Here is a 16,276-nt window from a genome sequence, read left to right as displayed (position 1 = left end):
CTTTACTTACAACATTCAAACTCAAACATAGAATTATTAAGGATAATTTTATTACCAGGATATTATCAGGATAATGATAGCAGAACATGAAACAAAACACAAGGTAGGGCCGTGTGTGACTGCAGGGATCACATGCCCACAAACAGCCTTGAACTCATCCCCTTCTGGGCCTTTCTCAATCCTGCCCACCTTCAAAATCAAGTGAAAGGCTTCCTCTGCTGGGTGGATGAGGAAGTGTCCAGGATCTGAGCCTCTGCTCTGCTCTGCCCCAGGATGGCCAGAGTGACTCCCGCGTAGTACTTTGTAGACTTCCCTGAGAATACCTTTTATCTCCTATTAGTTTATAAGTTTCCTAAGATAAAGGCCTACATTTTCATTCATCCTAGAATCACCACATGAGTTACATATAATAATTGCGTAATAAATGTTTGCTGAAAATGAATACAAGAGAATAAAGCAAAAAGCACTGCTATTTTGAAGTCATAGGCTACATTTCCCCGAACTGCATTCGTTTTGGAGCAGATATCACTACTAATGCAAAAGTCCAAGTTCTCCAGCTGGCTAACTGGTGGTGTCTTGTTTTCCTTTTCAGTTTTTAAATTAATCTTTGTATTGATCTTTTTAAGGACATTCCCCTTTAGAGATTACTATTGAATGTTAATAATGAATATATTTGATAGTCTCTAAAAATGTATGAATTCACTAATTTATTCAGATTTATAAGCCTATGTTTTCAACTTTTAGAAATTACTTTGATGAAGAAAAAGGAAGTGCTTTTGGAAACACTTTATACAGATTTTAGTTAAAAAATAACTTATTTTATGGTACTGTTTTCCACAATAACTTTTGAAAAATTCTGTACATTTAAACAGGTTATCAGAGATCTTCATGGAACTTCTTTGATAAAGAAGTTGAACCATTCAATAAGAACCTTAAACTTCCAACACTGGCTGAATTCTGTAATACCCTAAGAACTGTTATCCAATTCACACCCCTCCCACACACACATATCCATCTTTTCATGTAATATTTTGAGTTGAAAACTGAGAAAGCTCATTTGTGCTTGTGGCATAAGCTGCTTTTTAAAAAACACAATAAAATTGAATAAATTTAAACAGCAAAACATTAATTTAAAAAAATGCACCACGGACACTGCATCACTAAGAAAGCCAGTAACTTTACTGAATTGTCTGCAAAATACAAATTATACCTTATTTCCAGCAGGAGAAACTTTTGAAAATTTCCCACTTTTATTCACTACAGACAGCTGAATTAAGTCCCTTGAGATACACAGATGTGGTTTAACTTAGTTATAACATCTTGTCATCTAGTGGCGACAAAGTCCAGCTTATGCCGCTGTGAGCCTCTATTTGAATATTTGTTGCAAATGCTTGTATGCCCTCATTTACAAGCGATTTTAATTACTCTCATTTAATGGAAACAAGTCCCCAGGAAAAGAAAAAGAAGAAAAATGATACAGCAAACCATCTGAAGCAATCCAAGTCCTATGCCTACAGTGACCCAGGTCTACTTTGCTTGAAGAGAACACTGGTACTGCATTCAAACCACAACAGAATCCGTCACTTAACTGACCTCTCTGAATTAAACTGAGGTATGAATCAATTTGAGGTATGAACAGGGAAGGCAAAATGCAATACCAGATTATGAAAATAACCAAAATGGAAAAATTTGATGTAGAAGATATGTGGCTTGGATTGCTCCACATCTTTGGTTAAAACATATTAAGAAAAGCCTTTAATTACATCTGTAGTCTGAAGCATTCTAACAGACACCAGTATTCCAGCAATCTTCAAAAGATCTGTAGTGGCAGGAAATTAACGCCATAAAAGTGACGACATCATGGCAGATGGCACAAACGAGAACAGATGAAGTATGCCATGCTTAGGCAACAGCCTTTATTGAGGGTTCAAGTGGCTTCTTCTTTAAAAAAATGTTTTTTGAAGAAAGAACTACAAAGCATTTACTCTCTGGAAAAACAAACAACAAAATAAAGAGGGCAAAAAATGCTATCTCTAAGTTAAAAGATGGGCATGTAAGAAAAACAAATACATAGAAGTGTGTGAGGGCAGACATTCTTTTAAAAAGTGTCTTGGGATTTTGTTTTTTCTTTCTCACTAGTTAACCTTTAAATGATCTGAGGATGACAGGTATTTTTATATTCATCATTACAAAATGCTAAATTCCACCTTTGGGAAAAAATAAGCCATTTTACTAAAAAACACAATTTTTAAAAAGGTTGAAATAAACAGCCGCCACGCAGCAATGCATACAATATACAGGTTGTGCAGCTTGTGTATATTGCATCACTGTTACCAGCATTCAAGCTTCATATTACCAAAAATCTTTTAAAATAGGATTAGATATAACAATACTTGCAGCCGTGTAAAATGCCACTTATGGTTCTTTTACTTGCAATGAAGAATGTTGCCTAAAATGTTACTCTAGGACGGGTTATGTAAAATAATACTCCCTCAGGGCTCTGCCCTAAAGTCTGGAATACAAAGGATTTACTGTGATTAAAAACCATACTAGCTTTGCAAATACAGTAAATGGTAAATTACAGATAAGGTATAAGGGTAAAGATAGACCAAGATTGTTTACAGAAAGTGACTCATCACAATCAAATTGTGCTTCTTCTCATTAAATCATCTTTAAAAAATTCTCAGATTATCCCTTCGCTATCATGCCACCACTTTATAAGAATTCAGTAGTGGGAACAAGAGATGACTGGCATCCATTTTCAAGTGATTCTGTTCTCTTCATGTTCTTATAAAACTATTGTCAGAACTGCTATAAATAGCCAAGGCTTCTGCTGGTACTTTAGCTTACTTTATCTTCAACATTAAAAATTCAGTTTTTCTTTGTTGCCGAGGCAAATTGCAGGTTAAAAAACTAATATGGCTATTTCTTCATATTTTCATATAATGACCCTTTCCCACCCACTGGTATCTACCGATATTGATATACTAAAGTGTTTTGAAATGACAAAGAACATTTGTGACATGTTTGCATATTTTATACACATCAAGTTAGAAGGATGGGTTGTAAGGATGGGATCAAGTCTATGGTGAGGAAAATGATTTTCTTATTTTTTTCCCCTGTGCGTGTGTGTGTATGAGTGTGTATATTTTCAGGGATGTTTTTGTTTTTCCTCTGCATAAATGTTATTCTTTCATGTTCCGTCCATGGATACCTTGAGTGGTGGGATATATATGAAATGGTTGATAGATTTTTTTTTAGTATATAAAACATTAGTACAAGGCAGGCTAGCATCCTTTATGGATACAACCAAAGGTGCATTGTGGTCTAATTGTGGATTTCAGATCAAGTTAAGAAAAATATAGCCTAGTTAATAAGGTCTCTTGGCTTCTGCCACCCAGCGGCAGCCTTTTACAATGAGAAACACATAGCAACTATGCAAGTAAAAGAGAAAAAATGGATAAGAAATGTCCTACACATGATATAGCAGTGTTGATATTACTGCCTATATCTTCTTTGCTGTGTATGTCAATGCATATGATTGGAGATGAATCGACAGATCTTCACATTCCAAGAGAAGGAAAATCTTTCCTAGACTGAAATATCTTTTAAACAATATATATTGACTTTCTTATGGCACTCACTTATTAAAGGGTCTGAAAATTAATCCCTTATAGACGAATATTAGACAAGAGTCATTTTTTTAAATTAAAAAAAGGGACATAGAGAGGTTCTTTATGGGATTTCTTGAAATGGCTATTAAATCTCTTTATTGAAGAAAAAATAGATGACATACATGCTTTATGCAGAAGTGACATTTGGGGGTCCTGACACACCGGGATTGTTCAACAGTCCTATATTGCTGACAAGATTGTCAAGGGTCAGTTAAAATAATTAAAAACGGATGACAAAGCAACTATCCCTTTACCTGCTTCCTTCTTGTCTAGCACCCAGTCTTTCACATTTTTCTTCTGTGGGAATTTATAACTTATTCACCAAGTAAATTCCATATCACTTGTTTCTAGGGCCATATTTGCAGGACATGTGCCCCAATATAGCTTCTCTATTCTGGGCATATTTCTAAAAAGCGTATCAAATTCTAGGCTGAAAACCAACCAGATGATTTAGAATATGGGCAAGTTAGGATATGCACTTACTGAATTCCAAGATGCATGGTGAAATGGTGAGATCAGAAAGGGGCCCTGCATTTGATAAAAATGCAAAAAACAAAATAAAAATAGCATGAAAGAAACTAGTATATACAATGGATGTCAGTTGACCCAATAGATTGCTAATGTATTAAAAACAATTTAGGGTGTTGCAATGTGATATGTTCTAACCCCACAGGTTATCCTTTTGACAGCTGACCTTAAACTTATAAAATGTATGCAGAGTAAAAGAAAACAGAAAGAAAATAGTTACTCAAATGTGCAACTGCACAAATATACCCCCCTCCCGCTATTAAGATAACAAAACTTCTGCTATTACCATAATATTATATATATTAGAAAGCTATACACAAGCATGTTAATTTCACAGATTTTTTTAAAAGATTCTTAATATTTTATATAATTAGAAATACACATTTCAAAAACAAAACTTCTACAAAGAGAAAACAGTTATCTTGGTTAGCAAAGCATGGAGTTCTTCATGGCTTAGGGTAGTGCTTTCTATACAAAAAGTCCTTTTTGGTTTTTTACAGGACTGTTTAAAATATTAGCGAAGCTATCAAGGGGAAAAAAACACATTTTGGCTTAAGTAAACTACAAAAAGCCACAAATGCTTTGCAAACTCTGTCTTACCTTTTATATGAAAATAAGCAAAATGTAATGTACATATTTTTATATTTTTATTTAATAAGAGATGCAGACCCAGATTTATTTATTTAATTAAATACGTTAGCCCTCCAACTCCACATTTTTTTTTTTTAAATAGGTATGGTCCTCTTTTAATGGTCTTTGATCCTTTTTAATGAGTGCCATACGCCAATGATATGCCTGCAGGTTTGTGAGCATTCTTGGGATGTCAGGTGACCTGGCGTGTTCCTAACATTTACCAATGGCCACCCATTACCGGGTCTGTCCAAGCATCTATACATTTTTCTATATGTTGCATAACAGCTGCTCTCTCTTTCAGTAAAGATCTGCCGCTTTTGGCAAATGTTTCCTTTTGTCTATTTACATGTAAATAACGTTGAACCTGCAACATGACACTATCTATTGTAACATACATTTTGCAAAGGAGCACAACAGTGAAAAGAAGTTAGCCTTAAAATCTATTTTGTACAAGTGTTCTGTTGTACAACTCAAGTGCTAAGCTTATCTCAGCATTTCTGTTTATCTTTATACTGTATCACTGAGGCAATTTAAAAGTACTTTTACAAAACAGAGTACCTGACTTTTTTTTTTCCACACACGGCACATATAATGCATATCGACCCCCCTTCCCCATTAAGGTATAGCACACACACACACTGCAAGAAAAAAAAAAAAAAAAAACTAGTAAGTAATAATCTGATCATGTTGCCCATCCTTCAGAAAGTCGCATGCGCTTGACTGAGGGACTTTCCCTTTCGTCCGGCGAAGGTCTGGTGAGTCCAATGGGGGAGTGGAATTCGTTCCGGTGATCCTCTCGGTCGCTCCCGTCGTACGAACTGCTACAGCTGCTCAAGCTGTCAACAGGAGATCTCCCCGCCTCGTGGCGCGTGTGTTGTGGGTATCTCGAAGGGGTGGTGGTACGGTCTCTAGGAGGAGAAACAGGTTCTGACTTGATGTTGAGGCTTTGAGTAGAAGGCAGGGAGAGATTTGAACTCTGAGATAAATGAGTGCTAGTGCAAGCTCTGTAGGAGGAAAGGAAACCCAGTTACAGATGAAGGAGGCCTGGAGGCCCCAGGAACTCACAATTACATAAAACATCAGCTTAAAGACTTGCATAGACACCAGAGCATGCCCAGAGTGAAGAGAACGTGCTTGGAAGCACATAAGGGCATCGCCTTCTTAGGGCAATTTAGGATGCCTTTGTTGATTTGCCCGGTAGTAATTATAGTATTTAACTGGACCAGGCCTCATGAAATATATCTCTAGTCTCTGACAGGCTCCCTAAACATTCAGTTTACCATTTCAGAAAGGTTTAAGACACAATGGAAAAAGCATTTACTGTGTTCGTGGACTCTATCCCTAGACTAGTCCCCAAAATTAAATTTCTAAGCCTTTAGATACAGTGTTTAGCTCTGGAATTAGACTTCCTGGATTTACTAATGCTTGTGTTTGAATATTATTTTTAAAAGCTTATTATCAATATAAATATTTGCCTCTAATTAATAAGCACATACAGATGGAGTTACATAGTCTTCAGAGAAAGTGAAGGGAGTTCAAATTTTAAATGACTAGAACTCAAATGTTACACAATAACTATATCTTGTAAAAAGCATGGGAGGTGGAAAAAAGGGAAAGAGGGTGAGGGAAATTGAAAATTATCTGCAGAAAGTTTAAATGTTGGTTTTAAAACACTTAGACTTTCTACTCCATTAAAACTGATAATTTGACTTTCTTCATCCTTTTGCAGTTATGTGAGATGAAAATACTCTGTGTTCCACAATTACCTCAATTTTATTAATGCTAGTCACTCCCTGATGGAATTCTTAGGCTACCACTCCTCTTATGTATCACTGGTATTAGTCGATGAATCTGGTGTTGCCTAAGGAAAGCTTGTTGCGAAGAAGGATGTAGTGTGATTTTACTGTGTTTATAATCCTTAATCCTCATATATTCCCAGAGAGAATAATTTTTCCTTCCTCCAAAATCTGGGAAAATTTAGAAACTTGGAATTCTAGAGGAAAAAGGCATTAAGCCCTTAAGTATAGATTAGCAATCACAATGACTTTGATCAGGATAAACCATAGTGACATTGCTGGCATCAATTTTAAGATGCTTTTACTTTTCTTACACTGATTACACTGACTTCCACAGCTAGAGTCAGGATTACTTGACTATATTGTCAAGGGAGTACGGTACTCTCTTTTACTGAGGAAGAATCCAAGTGAAGAATTATCCATACAGACACACCCATTTTAAACAAAGGAAAGCAAGCCTACTTACTAATGTATGTAATTACGCTGCTTTCCAGTGGAGAGAACTAGTCAGCACTAACAATGTCATTATGAGCACTGAGAGAAAAAGTATATATTTCAGAAAAAAAGTGGAGTAACTTGGGGCTGGCTTTTTGGGAGATGCGATACGAACTCAAGATGTATAGTGATATAAAATTAGTCAGAAACGAGTTTATCTTTGAGTGATGTTTTGTACAAAAGCACCACCTACTGGCAAAGAATTACTTTCCTTCTATTAATAAATAGGTGAGCTAATGTAGAGAATAATATAAAGGAGAATTATTTGTTTCCTTAATAAGCGTTTCTTTCTCTAGCTTTTATGATCTTATATAATCAAAGCAGTGTTAGCATTTATATCAAGAAACTACACTGAGTGTATATAATTTTCAAACACCTGTTTATATTTGGAGCTATTTATTTGTAGCTTATTATTCTATAGTCTTTATTAGTTTACTAATTTTCCAAAATTTTAATTAAATAAGCCTTGTTAAAATGGGGAGAGGGAACTCCTGTATTTCAAAAGGATCCATAATGGTAGACTATTTTATCTTGGTTCAAAGTTACTTAGTGATTCATTTTGATGTTAGAGGAAATCATCTTTTGATTTCTGGAATAAAGAATCTTCCTGGCTCTAGGAAAGACTATATCACTAAAATTTAATTAAATGTTTCTGCTATGAATTACACAACTGTTTAATAATGAATATGAATTAGGAGCCTGAAAATAAAAAGTGATATATCAATAAATACTTTGGCTTGCCCTTTGACATACAGATTGTGTCTTCACAGGAAGGGTGACATCGAAAATTAGAAGAAAAAATTGGTGAGTTGGACAGTCTAACAGTTAATCTAGATAAGGTAAGGGAAAAATAATATAACCAAAATTCTGTTTCTTTAACACAGTTTTTGGAAGCTGCACTATTCACCTCTTTGCTTCATCTCCCTGTATTAACTGGTCTGTATAGGTTTAGCTGTGTATCTTTCCCATGAAAGATGTAACAATTATTGGTTATCCCTTTCTACAAACAGACTAGCTTAAATTTATCTTTTGGTGGAATTTCATTTGACAATGAAAACATACATGAAGCATTTTGAGTAGTTCTGGGGACTAAATCCACAGTAATAAAATGCAAGTGGTATCTTAGATTCAGCTTCATTATACTGTGACGTAGGATACAAAATAGAATGGCTAGTATCTGTTAACAAATAAGTATTTTCTTGAAAAGAAAAAAGCAGCATTAAAATAACTTAACTGCATATATGCTAGGTTCAGATATAAGCATGTTGGTCTACTTGTTCTTAAGAACAAAATATAGACATGAATAATTATAGACCTGGATAATTCTGAAATACTGCATATGTGTGGGTGGGTGATAAAGAGGTGGGTGGGGAGATAGAAGCCAGATATGCAAGTTACCCATATCAACTCCTCTATGCAAATTTTTATCTATTACAGATGCTTTTGAATTGGGAAAACTCCTACCCTTTCCCATAATTGTTCAGAAATCAAACATGACTGGATAGTTTTATTCAAATTTTTTACTGCCTCCGCCTAGAAATTAGACTATCAAACTATATTTAACCTAACCTTTTATAAGTCATCTCTACTCGGAGTTCTCTCTCTCAGTATGTACTGAACACCCACATCGACAAAGATGATGTATGAAAATACTTCCAGAAAACAGGTTGCCCTTTTTATAGGTGGTAGTTTAGAAAAACACTAAAACTTAGTGTTACTCTAAATCAAATATTAGTATTCAAAGGACTTTCATTAACTCTTGATAGCAAGTTCCTCTGCCAGCCATCTCTCTCCCTATAGCAAATCAATTTGTGCTGCTTACTTAGCTTGGTTATATAAAACCAGATACTAGTTTTTAAAAGTACAGCTTTGAAGACTTAAAGCTCCAAAGGACAAAATGAACTTTTTTCCATGGGCAAAATATGAAGAACTCTATTTATAGTTTTGCAATTTTGAGAAAGAATTGTGGTAACCATCTTGGGCTGCTGGGATTATCTACTTTGGTGGTGCTGAAATATATTCCACTCTGCTATGAACATTGTCTCTAGCCAAAAGAATGTGAGCCCGCAACACAAATCTATGAGACAACTTTGGCCTGGAAAATGTATCAATTCTTTTTATATTGATTTACACTGTAAAGAATTAAGGACGCTCATGTAAATTACTTTACATAAGTATTGCAGCTTGGGATTTAAAAAAAAAAAAAAACAGTTTAACATTTTATCGTGTGAACATGAGGTAGTCCATGTGAAGGAACCTCCTTTCAAAAAGCTACTCTGTATGTGATTGTGAGAGGGAGAGAAAGTGTGTGTGAAGCAGAGAGAGAGGAGGGTCAACAGTGGAAGGACTGGAAGGGTCATTCCATTCATTTGAGGAGTAAGGGATGTGATTAAGTGCAACTAAAACTCACAGACAAAACTAAGAGTCAAATTAAGCACAACGAAATTCAGTGTTGAAAGGAACTGGGAGCTGAACAAAATGGAGCTGAGCAAAATGTTTCATCTTTGGCTGTTGTAATTCAGTTCCTTTCTAGTCTAGGGCTGTCCCTCTTTCCTCATTTACTGAAACCTCTTTTATAAGAGGCAGCAGAGAATTAGATTCTTCCTTTGTAATAGAAAAGAGTTTTAAAATTGTAATACAGTTAAAATATGTAAATAAATATGTGTTTATATGTAAAAATGTAAATTATCAGCTACTATTGAAAACAAAAAAAGCCACATTCAGAGAAAATAATATGGCTTTTGACGTTGATAACTTTTAGGGAAATCTAGCCCTATAATGGATTAATTTTGTGGAAAAAATGGGAAATAAGCGGTTATGTTTATTTTTGACAAGAATCATGTTCAGTGGATTCCTTGCTAAGCCATAGCAGTAGATATTTTGTACAAAATATGTATACATGTACATATTTTTTAGTTGCCTGGATGGTATTATGCTTGGTGATAATTACCTGAAGAGGTTCCCACAATTAATGTCTACTTGAATAGCTAACATTCCAGAGAAAATTTAAGTGTCTTAAAAAGATAAAACTCTGTTGCTGATCAATACGTAATGTATCTTCAAAGTTAACTATCTTTCAAGAAAGCTGAGCAACAGTGTCACGTGAATTTATCTTACTATTTAAATGAAAGGTTAGATTTTCAATGACAAAGATTAGTGGGTAGGATGAACATAAGTAAACAGTGTCTGGGTGAATATTTCATAATCACAACACTAATATATGCTAAATCAGTATCATGTGAAAGCTAGTGGGTGGGGAGAGAGGGCACCAGCAGACATAAGAGACACAAGGTTGTGGTATAAATCAGTCACTTTTATACTAATCAATGTTTTATTCTATCTCCTTAGAAATATGGATATATAACTAGTTAACTAATACAGCTAATTGATTAATGATAACCAAATGGCTAAGCAGAAAAGTAAAAGTGGGCTAGGCATACAGAATATTTTTAAAATATAAAAGCTTGCTATCTTTAAATATTTTATATGCTCCTGGTATTTTCTTTTGAAGATTAATTGCAATTTTGGACTTACTAAATTGACAGTCAGGCTTCAGTTTATGTTTTAAGCTTTTTTAAAAAATGATTTGTTTTATATGAAATAGTGTGAATTGTGAATTCAGAGATGCTTTTTTTTTTTTTTTGAGACGGAGTCTCGCTCTGTCGCCCAGGCTGGAGTGCAGTGGCCAGATCTCGGCTCAGTGTAAGCTCCGCCTCCCGGGTTTACGCCATTCTCCTGCCTCAGCCTCCCGAGTAGCTGGGACTACAGGCGCCCGCCACCTCGCCCGGCTAATTTTTTTTAATTTTTTAGTAGAGACGGGGTTTCACCGGGTTAGTCAGGATGGTCTCGATCTCCTGACCCCGTGATCCGCCCGTCTCGGCCTCCCAAAGTGCTGGGATTACAGGCTTGAGCCACCGCGCCCGGCCGAATTCAGAGCTTTTTAAAGGTTTGAACGTTTCCACAGATAAATGACAGGAGTCATTTCTATGATAAAGACATATCTGAAAACTACCACAAGGGGGCAGAAATACATCCTCTGACTACATAAAAATTATTTTTATACCCAAATTTAGGTAATTAGTATTATATCTACTAATTAGTATTATATACATATATTTCATACAATATCTATAAGTATACAACTATACTATGAATACATTATAAATACGTGAAGCCTGTGTATCAATTGACTAGTTGTTCCTATGTGTATTAGGTTAACATTGGCATAAACTATATGGTTTATGTGAAAAAAGAAAGATTCTCAAATATCTAAGCTTATACTATAAATGCCTTCTTAAGTCCCAAATGAACTGTGTGAAAACTAAATAAAAATTCTATCACTGATAGAAGTGGAAACAAATGTAGCCTAAAACAATAAGGAAACAATTTACCTCATTATTACAGAGCTCGCTGTCCTCTTAAAAAACAGGTATACAAGATTTAAGCTACTTGAAAAGTATTGATCTGAAAATTACACTTGGATTTCAATAAAGCAGAATTTTACATCCGCTAATGAGATATTAAAGCACATATTTAGAGATTGCCATTTGTTTTTTAAAATGCATTCTAAAATTATACTATAAAAAATAATATTGCTTACCCCAATTGACTGAGGGCAGATGGTGGCATGTTATGTAGGTGTTGCTGTTGCCAGCCAGTTACTGAACCAAGGTGAAGAGCGCTGGCGGTGTTAAACCCAGACAGAGATGACAGGTCTGCACTACTCAGAGAGTACTCTAGATTAAAAGAATAAAACAATAAGGGAAAAAATTAAATTCAGAAATTATCAAATGCTAAACAGAATAAACATTTTCAATTTCCAAAATATTCTATTAGGATTATCATTATTATATATATTTTTGATTTTGGGAGGAGGGGAGATAAAGCATCAGCGATAATTTTAACTTAAAAGGAATATACTATAAACCAAACATAAGTATTCCATGAATGCTTTGAAGTAATATAGTCTACAATTCTAGTTTATTAGAACTACAATCTAGTATAGAGGTATGTACGTATTTGATGACGTAGAAATGTTAAACAATCCTGAGAAAGTGAGCTTTTTACTATATCAAAGAAATAGCTCAATTTTCTTGAAAGTGTGCTTCTATTTTGAACTCAGGTTGGGTAAATAAAACTTTCAGTCAGTTAAGAAAGAAAAATGTGGATATTCACTTTGTCTTCCTAAAGAATGGTAATGTTGCAGTGCTGTGGACAGCACAGGCCCTAAATAAAGCTTCCTAATAGAGTAAAAGATAACTTTTTCATCTTGCTTTTCAATAAAAAGTATTTAGTGTACTAATTGCACATGACAAAGCTACTCACCGGTACCATATGTTGTTGAAATGGCTGATGGATATCCTCCCATTCCTTGTCCTGGTAAAGTAGGAGTTGCTACAGAGACCACTGGGGTAGCCAATGACTGAGCCGACTGGGAGTTATTTATCCTTTGATTCTTTTAAAGTAAATAAAAAGACATTACTGATGGAATATTTTTAAAAGTTAAAAATATTAGATTTCAGTATTAGTTTTGCACATAAAGAGATAACTTGGTACAAATCTCATGAAATTAATCATTTAACATGTGTCTCTATGAACTCTGCCAACCCTATCATTTACAATCCTTCAAGAGACCAGCTGTTGCCATAGTAACCCATTACATCAGTATCTCCTAGGCAACAGAACTAGTAACAAGTACCATAGCTTTATTATGGGTAAAAACAGACTATGTTGAAAACTGATGAAATATGTATACTGTACTTCCATTGTTTCAGTTTTTATTCAAATGCAAATTTTAAAAAAATTAAAATCAACCATGGTAGTTTTTATGTTCAGTTCTACATACAGCAGAGAGCAAATGAGTAGGGGCTCATGTTATTTTCCGACCAGCAGGTGGTGCTCTGACCACTTTGTTCAGATTCTTCTAAAACTTCCCTCAAACTAGATGGCAAAGCAGCTAATGCGAATATTTAACTCATTACAGTAAAGAGATAAAATATTCCCCACATAAACTTAAAATCATGAGACTTTAATTCCCAGAAGAAGAAATATTTTAGTTTTATATAATGAAAGAATATTTTTGTTTGAATTTTACTATAAATTGTCCTAAAATATTGAAACAGAAAAAAATAACCTGACATTCTTTTCACCTGTGAGTGATGCCAGAAATTAATGGTATTTAAACATAATCAATGTTGACATACTGTGGTAACTTCCAATATCTTTCAATTTTATCAAAGCTACCACCTCTTCCTAAAAGTAGCTTTGCACATGCCATTTGAGGGAAGCGCTCTCACCACTTACCAAAAGCAGGTCGACATCCTCAGACTGAGAGCATGTGGAAGGAGTTTTATTAATTAGTGTCCGTAAATATTTATAATTGGGCAAAATCTTTTCAACAAAAGGAAAAGCATCTTCCGATAGACACAACAGTTTAAACAGTTTTAAAACCCAGACTCCAAAGATAACTCCTTACAAAGACATTCTTTGTTTCCCTTAATGAGCTGTTTGTCTCAAATGTGAAGACAAATCTACCCGGTTTTCAGCCCAGGTCAGTGTCTCAATGTTCATTATTTCATCACCCCATTTTGAAGGAAAAAACAAGACTGTGCTTTGAAACCTCACTTGCTAGAGGAAGGGGAGCTACACCTGGCTGCCAGAGAGGGACCTAACTGACCCATCACAGATTCCCTGGGACAGCATCAGTTTTAAGGGACCTGGAATAAATCTGTTGATAGAGATGGCTTGCCATGCACGGCCCACACTGCTTGGATGTAGCCCTGTAGGAGGTTATATTTATTAGACCCAGTTTTTTCTGAAGGAATGCTGCATATTATGTGATTTTTTTGGTTGATATTCAAAATTAATCAGCACTGTGCCATAATAAACTAATCATCTCGCAGGACTGTTGTACCCTGAAGCTTGCCACAGAGCAGAGAAAGGAAAAAAAAAAAAAAAAAAAGAAATGTGTTTGCAGAGTGATCTAAATTTGTCTACTGAATCTTGGTTTTAAATGTTCTTGCTCTTAAGCAAAGCTAATTTGTAGAACAGTGATGTAAGTCTCTTGGTTGTTGAATTTGGTCCCACAACATTATCTTCATCTTAGGCACGCAGACCCAGAAGAAAGAAAAATGACAGCGTCTGGGGATATAATCTCTATTTAAAATTTCTTATTTATCTATCTTTCTTAGAGGTGCTACAATTGTTTTTTGATGTAAAATATAACCTTTGTTCTTAAAATGCCTAGGATTTTAACACAATTTACTTTTGAGAGATAGCTATTTTCATGAAGTACATATATGGAAAGATGAATTGAGGTAGTGTGCAGGCATGTGATGTATTAGATATTATCATTGCAATACATCTAAGAAAGGATTTGCTAATTAACAGGAGAAAGTTCATTTAGAAATTATGGAAAGTATTTTCTCATTGTCAGCATGTTGAGGACATAAATATTGTAAAAATACTATGTTATGAAGTACCTTATTACCTATTATTACTCTGCTTATGGGACATAGAGATTGACTGATAGTAGTGTGTAATTTTTTTCCAGCTATAAATGGAAAGTCTTAAAAGAAAATGTTTTTCTTGTCCTAGAACATCAGCCTAGTGAAGTTCACTAGATTTTTTTTTTTTTTTTTAACACGAAAAAGGGAAATGCAAACCAGTTACCAGAAATAATAGCTAAATACAAGCAATGCTCTGTCAATGGCACTGATGTGTTCATTTTCTGGGAGAATGTAAGTAATCCATCAAGTTAGACAAACATAAAAACAGCAAAACATACAAAACATGATCAATATTTATTTAAAATGTAGTTTTGTATTACCACTGATGGCATCGTATTCTTGCTGCCTGGTGGAATAAGAACTCGGAGATCTGGTTTACGGTTATTCATTCCTAAATTCATTGGGGGAGGAGATTTTGCTTGCATATTCTTGTTCAAGTTACCAGGTGAGACCAGCAGACCTGGTGAGTTTCGGGGATTGCCATACCCGTTCCCTGTTAAGAAAAAACAATAAAGCACTCAGGAAGAAATCTAGGTCAAACATGGTTCCCAAGAATACACAACATGAGAATAAAAGCAAAAGCTTAATGGTAAGACACACATTGCAAAACCATAGGATGACTGATTTGACCTCCATGGGACAAGTAACCCATTTAATTATTCAATAGTCCTCTGAAGGAAGATTAGAAACTTTCTATGAGAAGATAGCCAATATACATCAACTTGCTCAGAAATCAGCATATACTTTTTTCCTATCAAAAATATTCAGGAAGAAAGTCAGACAGTAGTTCAGGGTCTAAGAAAAGCACAGAACTGGTCTTGCACTTTAATTGACTAGCTTGGCGGAGGCCTGGCTGGTGTGACTCACTCTTTCAGTTCACTGGTTTGGGTTTTATTTTGTGTGTCTGTGTGTCCTTAAATGAAGAAAGGGCATACCAGCAAGACTGTAATTTCTAGGACATGCAGGAGGAGGGGAAGCTGCTTACACATTTTGCTGTTCAGTTCTGCTTTTCTCTGAGTGAATTCTCTCTATGGTTTCTCTTCCATCTACTTTGCCCTCCTCACTAAGTTCAGTGTATAACCCTTGCTTTCCTGCTCACACAGAACTTCAGAAAGCAAACTCCTTCCCTGGAGCTGAAATGAAGTGATGATGCCCCCGCTAAAGTGCTGATTCACCAAGGCACAGGAATAGCCATTGAATGGGAAGACTGAAAGGGTTTTCTTAGGTCTTTGATGTTCAGCACCCTACTAACAGAAAAGTGGATATCCCAAGGTCTTCATTTTTCATATTTCAAAATATGACCAAGAGACGTAGGGATGAGTTGATTACAAATGCCAGCAGAGCTGGCATGAGAGCGGACTCAGAAAGACATCTGCTGACTTCCTCCACTGCCTCTGAAGGGAGAATAAGAGAAATCAGCTACCTGATTCAACAATCCTTGCTAGAAACTAGACAGTTGTCTTCTGAAGCTCTCTGAAGGAGACAGTTAAACCTCACTGTTATTGTCATCATTACAAAACACAAGTATCTATTACCCCTGCATGAATGAGATTGTGTGCTACCCAGTGAGGATGCAAAGACAAGGCCCCAGGCTTGAAAAGCTCTAAAATCTCTTTGTGGTAATCCAATACATACTCATGGA

The 16,276-nt window shown here is 35.3% G+C and overlaps 1 protein-coding gene across 25 annotated transcripts in view; it reads right to left on the bottom strand.

The window, feature by feature from the left end:
* Positions 1-1,157: 1,157 nt before the first annotated feature.
* The window catches only part of MEF2C (myocyte enhancer factor 2C), a 184,057-nt gene continuing 168,938 nt past the window's right edge, over positions 1,158-16,276 (bottom strand). For 18 of the 25 annotated variants that reach the window (XM_030926891.1, XM_030926879.1, XM_030926878.1 and 15 more), the window contains 4 exons: positions 14,955-15,127; positions 12,452-12,581; positions 11,727-11,862; positions 1,158-5,839 (listed from right to left, as the gene is read on the bottom strand). In XM_030926891.1, coding sequence (XP_030782751.1) covers positions 5,518-5,839; positions 11,727-11,862; positions 12,452-12,581; positions 14,955-15,127 — 761 coding nt within the window. In that variant the 3' untranslated portion in view covers positions 1,158-5,517. The remainder of the gene's footprint in view (positions 5,840-11,726; positions 11,863-12,451; positions 12,582-14,954; positions 15,128-16,276) is intronic. The other 7 variants (XM_030926896.1, XM_030926900.1, XM_030926897.1 and 4 more) reach the window with 2 other exon arrangements.

This window comes from Rhinopithecus roxellana, chromosome 3, assembly GCF_007565055.1.
Source record: "Rhinopithecus roxellana isolate Shanxi Qingling chromosome 3, ASM756505v1, whole genome shotgun sequence".
Taxonomy (NCBI): Eukaryota; Metazoa; Chordata; class Mammalia; order Primates; family Cercopithecidae; genus Rhinopithecus; species Rhinopithecus roxellana.
This window is presented reverse-complemented; position numbering and strand designations above follow the sequence as displayed.